General features: G+C 32.3%; 1 protein-coding gene across 2 annotated transcripts in view; it reads left to right on the top strand.

Moving 5' to 3' along the window:
* The window catches only part of LOC100160689 (fasciclin-2), a 170,644-nt gene extending 164,615 nt beyond the window's left edge, over window positions 1-6,029 (top strand). The window contains exons 13-15 of one of the 2 annotated variants that reach the window (XM_008191810.3): window positions 417-545; window positions 3,578-3,649; window positions 4,441-6,029. In XM_008191810.3, coding sequence (XP_008190032.1) covers window positions 417-545; window positions 3,578-3,649; window positions 4,441-4,525 — 286 coding nt within the window. In that variant the 3' untranslated portion in view covers window positions 4,526-6,029. The remainder of the gene's footprint in view (window positions 1-416; window positions 546-3,577; window positions 3,650-4,440) is intronic. The other variant, XM_001943521.5, reaches the window with a different exon arrangement.
* The last annotated feature ends 12,970 nt before the right edge of the window (window positions 6,030-18,999 follow it).

Below are 18,999 nucleotides of genomic sequence, written 5' to 3'. Positions count from 1 at the left end.
AAGAATTTAAAAATATCAGCTAAATAAAGTGCGAAAATAAGACCAACACGATATTATCAGTTACGAAATGAATACTTTTTAGTTTTTGATGAAAATTGATGAAAAAAAATGTATTTAAATCATGAACATTTCAAATGCTATACGTACAAAACATTATTATTATATTCTTACTTTTTATATAATTAATATTATATAATATAATATAATCCTTAACCATATTATACACCTATTATCATTATTTTTTTGTTTTATTAGGTGTTTTATAATATTATACAATAATATATCTATATCAATTTACATGTTGTTAACTTATATTTTTTCATTGAGTTTTTATTACCCGTGTTTTTATAATATTACCTGTTATTGTTATTGTTATTATTGTTATTATTTATTCAAATACCGAGGGCCGTTTTCAGTTTGTATGGTTGGCGTTTTCCGTTGCCGTATTGCAACAACAGCACGGGCGAATCGTCCAGTAACGGAAACGGTTCTTCTTACACTTCCGACGTAGAGAAAGTCCCCTTGCCAGATATGAACTTTGTGTTGTAAGAAACGTGTTGTCTGTTTAATTTATTAATATTTTTTGTTATTATTTAATTGATTTGGTTTGGTCGCTTGTAATTATACCGTAATATCAAAACCTTATTTACTAAATGCGTTCGATTCTATATAATATTATACTCTCTCTACTTATCTATTATCTATATGATATTACTGCGATGTAATGTATAGTATTATCTAATATCAGGTACTTGCGTTGTTTCCTAGTTGCGGACAAATTAATGAAAACCATGCAAGTTACGAACACAAATATTTCCCTTTACCTTTTTCGGGACTTAGGATAAGCTTCCTTTACCTGAATCCAAGTAAATCCGTGCTAAATTGATACCTAGTATCCCAACTATCAATTTAGTACGCGGGGGTTATTCAAAATATAATTGTCTTGGAATAAATTATTCGTGAATCCAAAGTAAGTAAACGAATAGTAAAGAGAAAATATAAAACATTATATACTATTAATTAAAATTTGTATGACCATCCTTTTCGATATTCAGCCTAAATAAATTCATATTTAGTAATTTCGCCACTCAGAAAATGTTCGATATCTAATACAAACCATAAAATAATTTATATTTTATTAGCTTAGGGTAAATTTAATTAGTATGTCCAAATCAAAACCCATGCCCTGCACCACAGCTGTGTCAAAAATAGTGGTAAGAAATGACCTTGCGAATTTTGTCCGCAACTTTAGGAACTTTGCAGCCTAATATTATATAATATTATTATACCTTCTCCTTTTCTTCCTCTCCCTCTCACTCTCACTCTCTCTCTCTCTCTCTATCTCTATCTCTATCTTTATCTTTCTGTCTCTTTCTCTTTTATCTTCCTCCCGTTTGTTTTGCGTGTGTGCCTTATTATTTTTTTTATTATTTTAATAATATATTATTGTACCTACGAATTCTTCTATTCCGTTTTAGTTATTTTTTTTTTTAAATTCTATTTTCGTTCATCGTGCATCTACATACGTATTTGCGCGATCGCAATGAAAATATTTGCTGCGTGTTTCGAGATTGGTAAGCAGTAAGCACCTAATTTGAACGATAAGCGACGTGATACGATAACGATGATATATATAATAGTGTAACACCTATACGTAATATTATGTATTGTTGTATCGGTGACGTCGCCATAATTCATAATTGTATGCACCTCGCGTAGATCTCGCCGCTATGTAATAATAATATTGCTATAACACTTATCGTCTATAATATAATATACGCCTGCTGCAGCTAACACGTTATGACGCATAATAACAATAATATAGTTTATAATAATATATATTATATAATTATATTATATTATAATATAATGACGATATAAATTTGAATAGTTTTATGAGCTTGACGTGATCCGAACGGCTTTGGTTTAATACCCTACTTATATATTATAGAGCTGTGCCCACCTACGCTGCAGCGACGGACGCTCTTCAAAGGTCGCGCGTCCGTCGTACACTTCGACCAACGTATAATAATATCATTGTTGTTATTATTATTATTGTTATAATATACACACTCGCCTTTATAACATTTGATATTATAACAACACTGCTGTGTATGATAAAATATACATAATATAATATAAGCTTTTAAGCTGTTTTAGTATTATATCTACATGTGATAATATACATTTAAGCCAATTACCTGTCTTCTGCAGACTGACTCGCTTTAAATTGATTTTTTCCTGCTTTTGCGATATTATGTAAAAAATGTTTGGTGTTTTTTTTATTTTTTTTTCCAAACACATGCCGACGCGTACCTATATACTTCCACTATGTATTTACATTTTCATACGATGTAGAATATAATATTATATACATGTACGGTAAATAAATAATGTATATATTATATATTATTATGAGTTTATATATATATGTTTGTACCACGGTATATCACCACGCAGGTCAGTGGCGACGCGAACTTGGGCGCTCGGCGGGAAACCCTTCGTATGTATACGTAGTGAATTTTTACCCTCGGAGACGTGGTCCTCCATGAAAAAGTTACCCTATGCATATAGGGTGCAAGGTAACCGTGTTTTTCCTGTTTTCCAGTTGCCTTACATGGGGAAATGTGCTGGCCAGCTACCCCTGTATAAATAAAATTTAAATATTACGATTGATAATTTTTACCTTGGAATAGTTCTATATAATATACAGAAATAGGTTATTTCTATACATTTCCGCGGTATTATACAACAGAAGAACAACTAAGCGCCATAAAATGGTAAACTGTCTATACGTATTTTTGGTGAAAAAATATAATGTTTCGCATAATTTTTTTGATCACAGTGATTTTTTAGGAATTTCAAATTTTTTAACGCCGGTCATATTTTTGATTTCACATCGCAAACCGACTCCATGCGAAGGGGCAGTTGTTAAATAAAATTAAAATGTTAAGCCCATAAAAAAATCGCCGCGATAAAATATGAAAATTAGTGGGGAAAAAACGCGTTTAATGTTTAGAAGTGTACCTATATATACCCCCATCTAAAAACCTAATGTGTACCCAGCACTAAAAAAATTATGATGTATAAAAACATTTTCGACTGGCGAATAATGAGTGACGTTAAAATAAACGCCCTGTATAAATGCACAGTGTAGGTATACACAATTGTCGATTAAAACAACATAATTACAACGCATTATAATATGCGCGTATAATAGATATTATGACGCTTATAAAAATAATATAATTTGGGTCGTTGGTGTTACAACTTGGGTACATGCAGTCCGGTGTAAACATTAATTATTATGTGTAACTCGTGTAAAGGCGCGTCTAAAACAGGGGAAAAAAACGTTCGCGCCGCCGCCTCCACCTATATAGTGGTAAATATACCTTTATGATATATTGTTATTGTGTGCAACATATATATATATAGTACTTACACACGCATCGTATATGTATATATTTCGTATAATGATACGATACCGCTGCAGTCTTGTACGACGTAATGTAAACGATTTTTTGTTTAGAAAATATTATATTTTATAATATTATAATATGTACGTGTTGTTTTTCAGCGAGGGCAAAGAACTGTTGACCAACGGCAACACCTACCAGAGCAACAATCTGCGCATCGAACCCACCGAAATGTAAGTATATAATACGAAAAACGGCGTTCAAGAATAAAATCGAAAAACCTTAACCCCTCGCCGGGTGTCCAGACGGCGGAAGTTTGTATTACCTCGTGCTACAACCCTCCCCGTATTCATTTCCCCCCCCCCCTCCCATCCAAATACACATTCACACGCCATACGGGGTCGTACTTCAGCGCACCCCCGCGGGGTTAGGCCAGATCTCCCACAGACGTTTTTTCACAACGTAATTAGTTCGCGTGCCGTCAATAAATTGTTATATTATTGCAGTTTTCGTTTATAGATTATAATTTAATAATAACTCAAATAAATTAGTCGGGGACGACGAATAGGAGAGGTTTCCCGTTCCACGCATATTACGCAAAACGTAATATCGATCATAAATTCGATGAATCACGCACAATTATGACATTGGACTTCTGTTACAGAATATTTTGCTCATATTTGACCCGTGAAATACTTGTACTAACCTGTACTCATAAGTTATAAGTGCCTACCTAGTTAATATTTGAAAATATGTTTTCTTTTTAAAATCCATCTTCGCTTTTATCAAATACTTAATAAAAAAACATATAATTAACGCATAAAATGACTTATAAATAGCAACTTTGTTTTAAGATGCCTCCGATATTATAGTGGGTACACTCCGGCCTTCTGGGTCTTTGATCCGGCTCTGCGTATGACGCAAACAGCTCGTACATAGCCTCCGTAGAAAATTAATAATATGGATAATAATAATACCTAACAACGACAGAATTAAACCGTTTGGCTTTTGTCCGCATTCGCAGGCTGAAAAAGGACACTGAAGTGGAGTACGACGTCAAACGGTCCGTGTCGCAGACCCGTTTCGTCGGCAAGGATTCGGCCGTCTAAAAACGACAGCACCCGAACCCGACCGATCCGACGATGACACGATTGCAACGATTCTACACGACCACGTGTTATTTTGCGTAAAATACGCACATTACGACGGCGGCGGCGGTGTACGCGGAGCGACGATTTCTTCACGACTGAAAAATATATTTTAAAAAACAAAATTCATAAATAACATTAAAATTTGATAAACGCTATAATAATATGATATCATGATGATTGGGGTGTATGATAAGTTTTTGTACGCGAAACAATTCTCCGAGTTTGACCGACTGAGTTTCGCGCCGCTCTGGCATTTATTTTATGTAATTATTATTATTATTACCGTAGCGTTTTATACTACCCATAGCAACATTATACTACATAAGTACAACCTATTATACTGCTACTATATAATATTTTTACTATCATTATTATATTATATTATATTCATTATACTTTTACACTATTATTACTGTACAATGTTTACTGTTACTGTATAACATTTATAATATTACCCACTACTGATAACATAATATATATTATAAAAATATACCGCTAGTACTACCCACCCAGTGTAACGCATTCGTGTCCCTCCCTCCCTGCGCCTCGTTTTGTAGATAGATTTTTCAATGTTATATTTTTAAGTGTTTAGCGTTAAGGATTATTAATTTTTATTATTTCATTTTATACATAATAAACGATATTTCGAACGAATTTCCATCGATCAATTTTCATCTCGCTCGACGACTCGGGTCGAGAACAGTTATACAGTAATATTATTATAAGAAACGCTTTTAGTTTTTTTTCGCTCGTACGTCGATTCGATAAGATTCCCACTACTTTTCGAAAGCCCAAAAAAAAAAATTCAAATAAATAAAAATACATACGCAGCTGTAAGTGCGTGATTTTAAACGGTTTTAAACAGATTTTAATCTACCTAATATTAGGTATTACCTACGTCATAATAATAATAATAATAATATCATCTCTGTACGTGTACAACTTTTCGCGTGTAGCCAAGAAACGGTGTCGTACGTAATATAAATTGTACACTTTATTGGAATTCGTTTGTTTTCTCGGTCGAATCTCGGTTTAGGATCAAAATACCATTATTATTACGCGTCTTTTGATTTTTTGCTTTTACACCACGGACGCGATCGTTTCGGTTGTTTGACGCTGCTTTGTACTTAATAAAATAATATTATGTATGTGTCGTGTAAGGATTAAATATTATGTCTTAAAACTATTTTCGTATTATTGTGTAACGATTTGATGATTTTTTTATTTTTTTTTTATTATTATTACTATTCCTTAAATTTGTTCCTACGTACATAATTTTTTACTTATTATTTTTTTTAAACTTAAATCGTGTGGATATTATACTATTGTCAGTCGTATAATAATAATTATATATTATATTATGTATGATGATATTGTATATTTTTTGTGAAATTTGTGTGATTCGGTTTTAAGTTGATTGGCGGTGCGCACCGCGGTATCGGCTAAACTATATAAAGTTCTCTCTTAAATTATCGCCGTTTATAATAATTAAAACAACATATAGGTATATCACTTTTGTAGTAAAGACCAATCGCCTGGTCCATATATTCATAAATTTTATTTTTTTGAAAGACAAAAATTATTTCCCTTCACCACCCTGTGTTTGTAATCGCGCAAAATGTCGACCTTCCGAGAAATTCGAACAATCGAGCCGCGTACAACACTTTATTATAATAATATACGAACGCGTTATGCACAAGTCGACCTATTATTATACCTGGGTATAATATTATTGTTATGATTGTCGATGCGATTTATATTTTTTTTTAATACGCGCGTTTACCGGCCATTTATTTTATATTTTTTATTATGATTATTATTAATACGGAAATTACAAATTACCACATGGAAAATGTGCAGTGTTTGTAAATAACATTATATTATATAAATCAATCATAAATCGTAATGTAAATTATTGTATATTATTATATTTAAATTTATTGTGAGAATATATTGACTATCGTTTTTTTTTTTTTTTTTTTATGTAAGATTTTTATTATACATTTCTGTTTGCTATCGATCGCCACCGCCATAGTTGAAATTTTTTTTCTAAATTATTGTGACGAGTGATAACATTATAATATAATCTGCTAAAATTAATAATGGACACAATGATATGTTTAGCATAATAATAATAATAATAATAATATGTGTTCTATGTTTATACTTCAATAACAATCGTAGACGATTTAATAAGTTAACGATTTAATAGTTCGGCAATTTACTGTTTTTTTTTTTTTTACGTTTCCTCTGCGTTATTCTTCCCGTCCCACTAAACCGCCGACGCACGTCAATATAGCTTGTCGACTTCGAATACATTTCAAAAACGACACTTACCGCGACCGGGTTAACCGTTTTCCACCTCGCGTGTTTGCTTACGCAACCCGATATCATTGTGTAGTAGGTAGTTGTACAGTAGTGGTTTTCGCCTAAGATAATAAATATCATGTTCTGCAGCGAAACGTGCGATAAACCCTTCCTCGCCGTCGTCGCACCTCTCCCGTTCGGCCCCGCGTCTTTTGACGTGCGATTTTAGACGATTTAAAATATTATATTTTTCACTAATCGGCGTCATTTCCGCGCGGGTCGTCGTAATGTTTTGCTATCGTTTTCGAAACGTTCCGTGTGGAGAGCAATCGCTACGCCGCGCGACGAACGGTTTTTTACATGACATATTGTTTTACACAGATCGCCACGATCCGGTCCGTGTAGGTTACGCGTAGGTCAGTGGGCTACAACTGCGGTATTCGTTTGATTTCATAATAACAATATATCCTTTACCTTCCGTAGGTATTGCATTTTATCATGTCGGTACGCGATCCCATAATAATTATATAATATTATAATATAGTAATAGCCTCTCACATTATATTTTTGACGCGCGGACAACGTTTTTTTCCACGTACGAGAAACGCGCATTGTAAATAACATAATATATTATATTCAACCCCTAATATTATATAACAATAATAATAATAAACATTATATTTTAATAATTAACTATTACATAATATAAACATGTGTTACGTTTAAGTGTCAGCTATACATATATATATATATTATGAACAATATATTATAATAAGTATATATATAATATTTGTATGTACGTAGGTGGTATATGTATATATATATTATAATATTATATGTCATTATACCAATCGTCTGCCTCTATACTATATATTATTATTATATTTTTTTTTTTTGCTGAAATAAATTTTTTTCGCGATTGTGAACGAGTGGTTTTATTTTTTCCTTCTCCTTCTATAGGTAGTTCTCGGTGTCCGTCGTCGTCGTTATATCGAGCGGTAGGTACTACACACGTCATTACATCGGTGCTCGGGTCGCAAGAAAAAAAATGAAGAACGAAGATCGCGACAAGGTTAAAGTAATTTGACGACACTGAATATAGGTATACGCGGTATCCGTAGCAGCATCAGTGGTCGCGGTAACGAGCTGGACATTCATCACAACTATGTACCTACTACAACAGTGCAGGTCGCCTTTTGACTCGACTTTCACCATTACACTACACGTGCGTGCCTCTCAACTATTCGGTTACCACATCTTTATCGGTACCCTTTCAGGTACCGAACTTTCCTCCATTATTATTATCATAATAGTATTATTACGCATTATTTGTACGTATGATGGCATACGGTCGAGTCATTATCCAGACATCATATTAAGATGCGGACCGTCGAACACGACCGATCTCGATATAAGTGGACTGCGATCGTCATTATCGTCAGGTGTATCGTGTACGCGCGTTACGAAACGTTCGTTTATCGGTTTAGAGTGATAAGAAAAAAAGAGCGAATTCACTTTCGGAAATTTCAGTTTAAAATAAGGCTGGCTTCAGCAGATCGTTAGGCGTGCCAAAATATGTTTCTACCGACGGGCCACATCTACAGGGGAAGGTTAAGGGGGTACCTAGGTACTGAGCGATTGGATTTTTCATGCGTATTAGTTGGCAAAAAATAAACATACCTATAATACTTCTAGTAGTACAATTTTAATTTAGAAAAATAATTTGAACTCGTCAGCCCCTCTTCGATGTTTTGTAGGAAAACCTTATTCTTCGTTTCATTGGCCTTTTTAAAGTGCATGGTTATTTCGAGAAACTGAATTAATTAATTTGGAACCGTGCTACATTAACAATCAAAAATTTCGAAGATCCGATTCCTACAGAGCATATTATAGAGAAAAGGCTATTGCAGAAATGAAGTTTTTTTTCAAAATTAAAATTGGATTACCTACTAAAATTTGAATTTATATTTATTTACGTAGATATATGTCTATAAGTACGTAGTAATAAAGTGTGTATACAGTATAGTGCTGCACAAATTACGGTTAAGTGTTGGTACGCTTGTACGTTGTTATTTTCGGTGTGATTCAGTTGTACCGATTTTTTTGTTTCAGACCATCTGAATTATTTTATACTTACATATTTTTGGTGGAGGTACCTAAACATATTTTGCGCCGGTGAGTTGATCAGAAATAAAATACACATCATAAACACCTTTATCAATTGCGCCCGAAAATTATCATAAGAAAAACACAAATGGAAAATATCCAAGATTCACATATTACAATGGAATTTAAGCGAAATTAGGTATAATATTATTTTTCGATATTTAATTTTAATTATCTTAAGTTTAGGTGAGTATAATAAATACTACACACAAAATATAATATATTATATTTAAAATTTTTTTCAATACAAAATATTATTACGATAAAACTTTTACCCAACTAAATAGTTTTGCTAAATTACTTAATATATTGTTTTATAATTTATAAACAATAACGTCATACTGTTTAGTGTCGAAAAAAGTTAAATGATATTATAATAATAAACATAGGTAGGTACATACCTCATATTCTCAATATCGTATTCTACCCGATTCAAACCTTTTTTAATTGAATACATTTTTTTTCACCTTCGGTTTCTGGTACAATTGACATAATGTATGCGTGATTTGTATGAATAAGCAACGAAAATACAGATCAATCAGCTGGTGGTCGACAAGTACAAAAACTACATGAACCGCCTGTTCGGGTTGTGGGTGTGCAACTACATGTGATTCCCTGACGGTGTGTTATAGGTAATCAATCCCGACCATACTGCAGTATGCTACATTATGCGTCAAAGGTGACAACACCTATAATATAGTGTACATTATGTTCAGTTGTGAACATATTGTAATGTATCCGTGGTTATCTTGAGCAGACGTACACAGAATACCGTACGTATATTAACGTTTTGCATCAATAATAATAATTATTATTTTGCCGCATGATCGTCGGTTGTATTAAATTCGCCGGACAGCGCGAATCTCCGTACAATATTATTGTAAATTAATGTTGCGTGATTTCGAATCACCATTTGTTGCACAGGTCACAAATCACCAATTTTTTACTACATCATTATTTTATGTGCGAATTGACGTTTTACCTACTGTTCAAATTATGTCAACCTGAAGTGCACGCTAAACGCCACTCGTATTATATTATTGTATATAATTATCCGTGTGCGATGATTACCATTTTATGGGATAGGGACCAGCTGACCAGACCACAATATATTGTACGTCATATTATTGTGAGTACTTATTTTAATTTTACCTTTTTCCACCATTGCTGTGAATTGTATTATTATATTAATTTTATCTGTTAAGCCAGAAGGTGTATTAGCTCCCCACCTATTTGCGCCCATCAGCAGCTGACGAGCTGAAGGAGTTACGTTTATATACTGGCACCAAAGGTGTGCGTTAATTTTCTTTAACTTTTTAATCTAATTATTTTTGTTTATAACTTATTAACTTATTCGGTTAAAATTGTTATCGTTGTAACTTAACTTTTTATAATTAATTATCATTGTCGTGCACTTAGGTTAATTTTCTGTTCATGTCATGCGGAAATAGCTAAACTATACTGATTCGTTGACTCTTTTTCGACTTTGGTCATTTATTTTCTAATTATATATTAGGTATAATAAATATGGTCATAACTCACTTAAAAACTAAATTATCGTAAAGAAACTTCAAAAAAAAAAAAACACTGATAATATTCTTAGTGTAATATAAGGTGAATTATGGTAATTATAATATAAACTAGTGTACCTATATGTTTAAAATCAAAAGTACCTACGTATAAACGCATTTTTGTGTTTAATTCAAACTGTAGTATCACCCGTATTGGATAATACACGATGAACCAACTATATGCCTTACCTCCGTACACTCTAAGCTAATGACTATCTCTAGGATAAATTCAGATTAATGCACTGTTAGCTTTTGAGGTACGATGGTATGCGTTTAGTCGATCTTACGTCCGTTCCCTAAATTGGAATGACTATTAGGACGCCACGACCAGAGCACTTTTGTAATAAACCTCATTGACTATAGGTGTGTGGGTCTGAGCACTGTTCCAATATTTAAAGGTAAGGACAAAGAAGACCTAGAAATAATACTCAACTCGGGTTTTATTGGTCGGAAACACTTTTATTAAATTTTAAAACAAACATAAATTAAACACTTGGCGAATTCAGACCGCCGTAGCCCGTTCTCACCGACTCACTCAACGACAACGGGGACTCCCCGTGCCTGCGCGTACAGCGGTGTTATATAGTAAAATAGTTTTTGCTGCCTCAGCACATCTTGCTTCATTGACCTATATTAATATCTAAATTGCTAAGTTGATTTCTACATGTAATATGTTTACATTAAATAATATTACAGTGACGACTGTCTACAATATACGACAAAACATATTATATTATAACGTATTATGTTGTGTTCTTTCTTGCATAAAATGTACTATATCGCCAGTGAAGTGGATATATGATAGTATATATACTACAGTTTTTGCATTTAGTAATCAGACTATACTCGAAAGCGACTATCTAAGACCCTCTGAGTCGATATGGATATCCTCTATTCTCCTGAGTAAGTATATATATGCTAGGTAGTAGGTACATAAGTATATACCTACTATTGTGTACGTTGCCAGGTAATCCTTTGAGCGAAATAAAATAGGTAATATATCCTATTTTAGGACTTAGGAGCCAATGGTTTTACATGTAAAATTTAAGGGGGAAGAGATCCATAATATATCTTATCATACTACTCTCTGATCATTTTTATTGAACGAAACGTCGAAATGATCGCATTGACGCTTATAATTTTTTTCACTCGGACCCCAACGTGTTAGATGAAATTGGGTACCGATTTTGGAGACAGAGTCGATTGAATTATTGTAAAAGTCGCGCTTGTAGGTCGATTAAAACTCAAAAGTCAGAGGAGGTGATGGGTGCTTTGGCGGTCTCGTTTCAAAGGCGGCTGCAATGTTTGAAAGTCGTGTTTGAGGGTCACAAAATCTCTCACGCCCATTCAAATCGGTGATTGAATGGGCTTGATGGTTGATACGGTACCTCTACGGTCTTGTTCTTTTATGAAAGTTGTAAAACGCAAATTTGAAAGCCACGTTTGAAAATCGATTAACGTTCAACTTAGTTGCCAGCTAGGTAGGCAATCTTACTTCATCGGATCGTGGACACTGTGCTATGACAAATCAGGTATATAGGCAATCCACATGTGGTGTATTGTAGACACTGTGTTGTACAGCTGAAAATTTAAAAAAGTATTTTGCAAAAAAAAAGTACACAAGACATGGCCTATATAGACCCTGGTCACTCGCTTGGGCAATTAAAATCAAAAACCTCCTTCGATTTCTTATATGTAAAACCGCCTTCGGTAGGTATCTTGAGATTGCGAATAACTTTAAATTACTATTATATTAGTACAACTAACCACGGAATCTAATTTCACAATAAATTGTTTGTTTAAAAACTATAATACATATAAAATATAAGTTATTTCGATGTATAAAGTCATATTATTTAATAGTCGAATAACTTATTTGATTTACATTACCCCGTCTAGCCAGTAGGTATATTATATATATATATTATATACTACTGTCCCGCCCGACGTTGTCCAGGCCAAAGCAATTGTATGTTTATTAAATACATTTGTACAAAATGTATATACCATATTTCTTCTGATTATAATAATATCAATATAATATGTAACGAATTACAACCATTTAGATAAACAAGAAAAAAATGATTTTTTTCGTATGCTAAAAAAAATCACATGTGAGCTACCCGTTTCCTATCTACAGCCTATAATATCAGTTGAAAAATCAAGCTGTAACACCCTCCAATTTTCAAGTACCTAATAATCTATTGAAATAACTTTTATCGACTTTTTTAAAACCTTCCCCGTAACTCGACCGATTTATTAGTGAAAACCGTATTAAAATAAGTAGAGTTCTTTTCGAGATATGCTCGTACATACAAAAAAGGGGCAGTGTTTCTCTACTATATAATGCATGTTACTTAAATACATGCCTTCCTCTTGAATCACTCTATCAATTAAATAAAACCGCATACAAATCCGTTGCGTATAGTTTTAAAGATCTAAGTATACAGGCAGACGACAAGACTTAGTTAAGATTAAGATTTATTATTTTAGATTCTGAGCGGAACGAGAAACCTAATGGTTTTATAATGGGGCTTTTTTTTTTTTTTATATTTATCCTGTATACAAAATTTCTACCAAAAGGAGTGCTTTGATTTCAACGTACAGTACCTTATCTTTTAGCAAATTGGATCAGGACGGTACTTTAAAGAGGTTTTATCAATAGTTATTTAATGCCACGGGAAAAACCACCGAAAAATAACGAAAAACCGCTAAAAATGGGATTTTAATTTCTAACACTTTGTTTATCACCATAGAAACGAATAAAGAATAATAATATTATAATATTAATTCAACTTACATAATATAATAAATAATAACAATATAAATATAAATTATCCAGACTGACAAACCGTCTCCGCTCAGAATCGTTTTTTTATATAATGATATTATATCATTGAATTCAAGTTTAATACAATCACAATGTCAACCACTTGTAACCCACGTCCTACTGTACAGCAGAGCGACATCCACTTATAAGTATACCCGGTTTTTTTCTTATATATTTGTGAACTCTATTATTGACCATTAATTTGAATAATAATAATAATAAGTTGATTTTCGCCAATATATCACATAACGACATTAAATAGAACAATATAATATAAATTATAATACAATAAAGTTAAGATAATATATTGACTCACTTCTAAAAAGCTAAAAGCTTGTGCTAATAAGTGAGAGTTTCTTATAGTATTAAATATTAACAATTATTTAAATACATAACAGTATTAAATCTAATTAAATAAAAGTAGAAATAATGAGAAAAAAATATATATATTAATATAATAAATACCTATAATACTGAATAGTGATTAACTATATTATAACATAGTCATAATAAACAAAATAAACAAAAATTTCTATCGTAAATCTCAAAATTCCTTTTTGAGCGCCTCCCAAGGGTCTATCTCTCTTATATTAAGCATATTATATACAAATAAATCTTCCTTTTGAATCACTATCTAAATTTAAAAAAAACTACATCAAAACGCGTTGCGCAGTTTTAATGATCTAAGCGTACCTATAGAAAGAAAATGGGACTTTGTTTTATAATACGTTAAGAAGATTATAACTTATAGCTGATATAATGCACGCCTTATATTATGCACTGAATAACATAAAGCACGCAACGTGACGATTATATTATTATTTAAATATAAAATAATATAATATATTATTATTATCTTATTATGTAATAGTATATTTATACGCATAAATATTTAATGTTTATACCCGTTACATAATAATATAACTTTGTTCGAAATTAATAATAAACTTTTATGTAGGTACCTTTTGACAACCATTTGGATCAATTATTTATAATATTAAAACTGTTTATTACAATTGATATAGTTCGTTTTTTAATGTGCCAGTTGCGCCTAGTATCAATTGAATAATTCACTCTGTGTGATGGCATGAAAAGTAAAATCTATTATGATTCTGAACATCTGAAACACGTGCAGTCACAAACAAAATACATAACTTTGAAATAGCAACATTTCACTTTTAAAAGAGTTAAATGGGATGGACCCCACTTTCATTATGACTACTGTAATACACACCCTTAATGTAATTAAAGATTTAGCGACAGTTTTAAATCGAACAATTTCTGGTAGAAGGGATCGAGTCCTTGAAAAACCGTCATCACTCATCATCACTTCCCTCGTCGGCACATCACTGATTTTAATGGTAATAATCCAACGAATTCTCTGTTTATGTTCATTGTACCAGATGAATTGTAAACGATATATTTTTAAAAATATTTGAAAATGTCCGATAACTTTCTCCGGTACTTATCTACATTTGTATATGCTAAAATACTATTATTTTATAAAAAAAAAATTAAATTACGCGATTTAAATACTATATTGAAAATGTGTAAACTTATATAATATTTCACACTGCAGCTATCCTATCCAAACCTTGTCGTATTTGCGGATATTAAAACGCCAACCTTTTACCTCATAAAATGCGAAGGTTTTTTTTCGGGTTCAGCTATTGAAAAATGTAAGTTGTGTTCCTAACTATAAATAATAACGTAGGAATAGGTTCACGTTCTATTTTATATTACATCGTTGATCGGCGATCGGTATAAGTCGACGTGGTATTCACATTTTACACGTAAGAACGTCGTCCTCCGGCGACGATGGCGATGGCGTGAGGATTTCGCAAGGAACAATGTGCGTATTGTATTGGTCCGCATTAGGACGTGTACGTGTAAACGTTAAGTCAACTCTCGGCCGGAGGTGTATTAGCGGAGAAAATCCCTTCAAGTGATAAATCCTCGTCGAAAGGCTGTAATAAAAGTTTCGCGCAAGCCTTTTGTGCCTCCACCCCGCCCACACGCGAATCTAGCTTCGGATCCGCCGCCGGGTGATATTCTGCAACAGCGTGTAGATTATCGTCGTGTCGACGCAAATGTCGAGTGATGGGGCGAGAAAAGCTTCCATGTATATTTTTACACGTCATTTATATATATATATATATATATATATATATATGTGTGTGTGTGTGAAACAACGAAAAACCTGCAATGACTGCAGAGACTTGATCATTCGGAACGATGCTTATGAGGATGTCAGCCGCGCACATCCGTTTTCGTACATCAAAACTTATGAGTTGTCATTATATTTTGTATGCTATGAAATTGCAGTTCGTAACATATACAGCAGATAATATTATTATATTGACTGGATTTGGTTTTATAAGTTTGAACTTTACTATATAAACACTGAAAAGTTATAATTAATAGTCATTGTGGGAAAGTCGAAAGTATAGAAACTCGCTTAAATAATTGACTGTGTTTCTGACAAATTTTCAACATAATTTAAATACCTATAAACGCTTAAATTAAAAAAAAAAATTAAAAAGACGGGTAAGTAGATTCGCTCTGCTGTACTGCATTAGGTTACACGTGGGCCACTGAATAATATATTATGGTATTAAATTTAAATTCAATACGATGTAATGATATATTAATATTATTGTATACGAAAAACGATTCTTAGCGGAGACAAGACACAACGATTATGTCCAATAACAAACGTTTGGGTATTTATGATTATGACTTTCGTATTATTATTATTACCGTCGCGGATACGGGGCTGTGGCCGGAAGTTGCGGCGGGAATATATTATTATTCATCCAAAATTCCTAATCGGACATTTATTATCAAACAAACGTCAATAAAGTGTAAGTATAAATATATATATAAAAAAAAAAAAAACTAATGGGCACCAATATAGTGCGATAACATTATACGATATATACCTAATATTATAATCATAATAATATATATTATAATGGCGTGGCGTTAAGCCGCGTTATAATTTTTGACAATATAGAGAGACGAAAAAAAATTCCCTCGATAATTTATTACGTGTTCCAAATGTACTATAGGTATACATATAGTATTGGCCATAGGGGACAAAAATATGTATCTGGATAGGTAGTATAGTATTATTATATACACTGTACGAGTGTACGACGTATACGCTGAACCGTCGTCCGTCGAGATCAAAAGTTGCGAAACGTTGCGGACCGTTTCAATTATTTTCAATTTTAATTTATTCACTGTCCGTCTGTCGACGAGGTAAATAATATAAAAAAAAAAAAACAAAAAACAAGAGTATATATATTTTTGCCGAGGTAGGTACCTACCACTACCTACCTACCTATATCGAGTCGTATCGACGAAATTGTTTTGTCAAACATCGCGCGCGCGACATAAAAATACGGTCATGTTTTATTACGGCGGCTAAAAGAATAATACAGTGGGTAGGCGCCATCACATACGTGGGTAATATAAAATTGTTCTAAATAAAGTCCGACGGGCTGTACACAGAAACCGAGTAGAATACGATATCGACTTTCATCACTATAGACGTATTCAAATATAGTCTGTTGAGAATAATTTTAAATAAATCCACTGTGAAAGACGACAATTTTGAGCTATTTCCGTTGATAGTGAAAATTATAATATTTTTTAAAAAATATCTTATTATTTGTGTATTCAATTTGTTTGGAAGACGTCAAATTTAATCATAAGTAGGTACCTATCTAATATTTGGAATACGATTTAAAAAGAGAATATACAAAACCCTAATTTATTTGTGATTTGGTGTCATTGTGTCAAATAAATAATATTATTATTATCGAACCCCACAGGCTTCACAGAAACCTAGCATAGAATACAGGGTGTTTTCAATAATATTATTAATTTAAAAGTAGCGATAAATCACCTGCACGTTCGAAAACCGTTTTTCTATTAGCTCTTCTGCGGATTAAAACTTGTATATTGTATAGTACATACCATTCATTTATAAGTTATAACCAATGATATTAGAACGTTTAAATATAAATATTGTGTTATATTAAATTGTCTTATTTTAATTCATAACGCGTTACATTAATTTCTAAAAAAATTTAATAATGCCGCTAAAATTATGTGAATTTTTATAAATTTAATTAGATGTGTGATTGCACATTTGGCAGTAATGTTGTAGACCTATACATTGACTATATAATATATTATATTATTTACATTAACTAAACCTTCCGCAGTGGTTTTCGACCGGAAAGTCGCTCGATATACTTTTAATTAATTGTCTTATATTCTTATTAATGAGATTCTAACGTAATTATTATACCTCGACTGTTACCAAAAAATACAAATCGGTAGGTACAATTATATAAGTTACAGAAAGCAAGAAAATAAAACGGTTTATGCTCACCCTTTAACAACTTTTTGGCCTGTCTGCAATGTATATCTAAGGATATAATAATATGTTTTATTATGATTATAGGTACGTTATTGGATGAAAGAACATCAATAAAAGAAAAGTTGAGATCGAGAGAGGAAAAAAGTACTTTAATTGAGTTCTATGGTGGTTAGATCATTATTAGATATAAAAAAAAATTTTGTTAAAATGTGTTTTATTCTTCAAACTTCAGATGTAGTTCAGTGGAAAGATCGCTATGGATATTTTTGTAATAAATTGCTTATATTAATAATTAATATTAATATTAATTGCAGTGGTATATAATGATTTTTTTTTTAAATTTTTATAATTAACAGGTTTGCATAACTTTGGCCATCACTACGCTACCACCAGCTACTCTGCCCTTGAACTCGGAAGCGTATATTCAGCTTTTAGAAAATATAATATAATTCCACCTCTCGTGCAAAGTTTGCCGGAGTCAGCGGAGGCAGGGTGAGATTTCCGATCTGTGGAGCGCATAATATTATGCGGTCTCGTCGATCATTTTCATTGCCCGAAAAATTGTCGCACAGAAATAGATAAAATGTAAAGTTTGAAAAAACATCGTTGTAAAAACCAATCCGCTCAAACAACCGATAAACGCCTCGCGGTTTATACCACCTACGCGCTACGTCATCGGAAACTATGGTAATGCGCAGCAATCTACCGCGATGGTTATGACCGGGAAACGGATTTTCTGTCTACAGCAGCATATTTGCATCCATTTTTTTTTTTTTTTTTTTAAAGGAAATATCATTATATATAGCACGTGTAAGTGAAAAATCTGTTTTGCGATTCAAAGAAATTCAAACTTTTACGAACCTCACGGTACTATATATATACCTATAAATACATATATTTTGATTTTACTTTTAACAATATTATGTTACATTCAAATATAACATTTTATTTTCGTCTTGATCGTCTATGGCGCTCATCTATAGTCATTTCACGTACCGTGTTTTTCAGTCATCGATTCTTATACTATGTGCTCTATTTTTATCGTTTTTTTTTTTTCGTCACTATGATAATATTTTAGTCACGGAAAATATGTATTTTTATTACCTATACCGCTACTGCCCCCCAACTGTATTGGACATGAACTGCGTAATTAGGTATATATTTT

This window comes from Acyrthosiphon pisum, chromosome A3, assembly GCF_005508785.2.
Source record: "Acyrthosiphon pisum isolate AL4f chromosome A3, pea_aphid_22Mar2018_4r6ur, whole genome shotgun sequence".
NCBI classification, from domain to species: domain Eukaryota; kingdom Metazoa; phylum Arthropoda; class Insecta; order Hemiptera; family Aphididae; genus Acyrthosiphon; species Acyrthosiphon pisum.
Note: the sequence above shows the minus strand (reverse complement) of the source record. Positions and strands in the feature narration are given on the sequence as shown.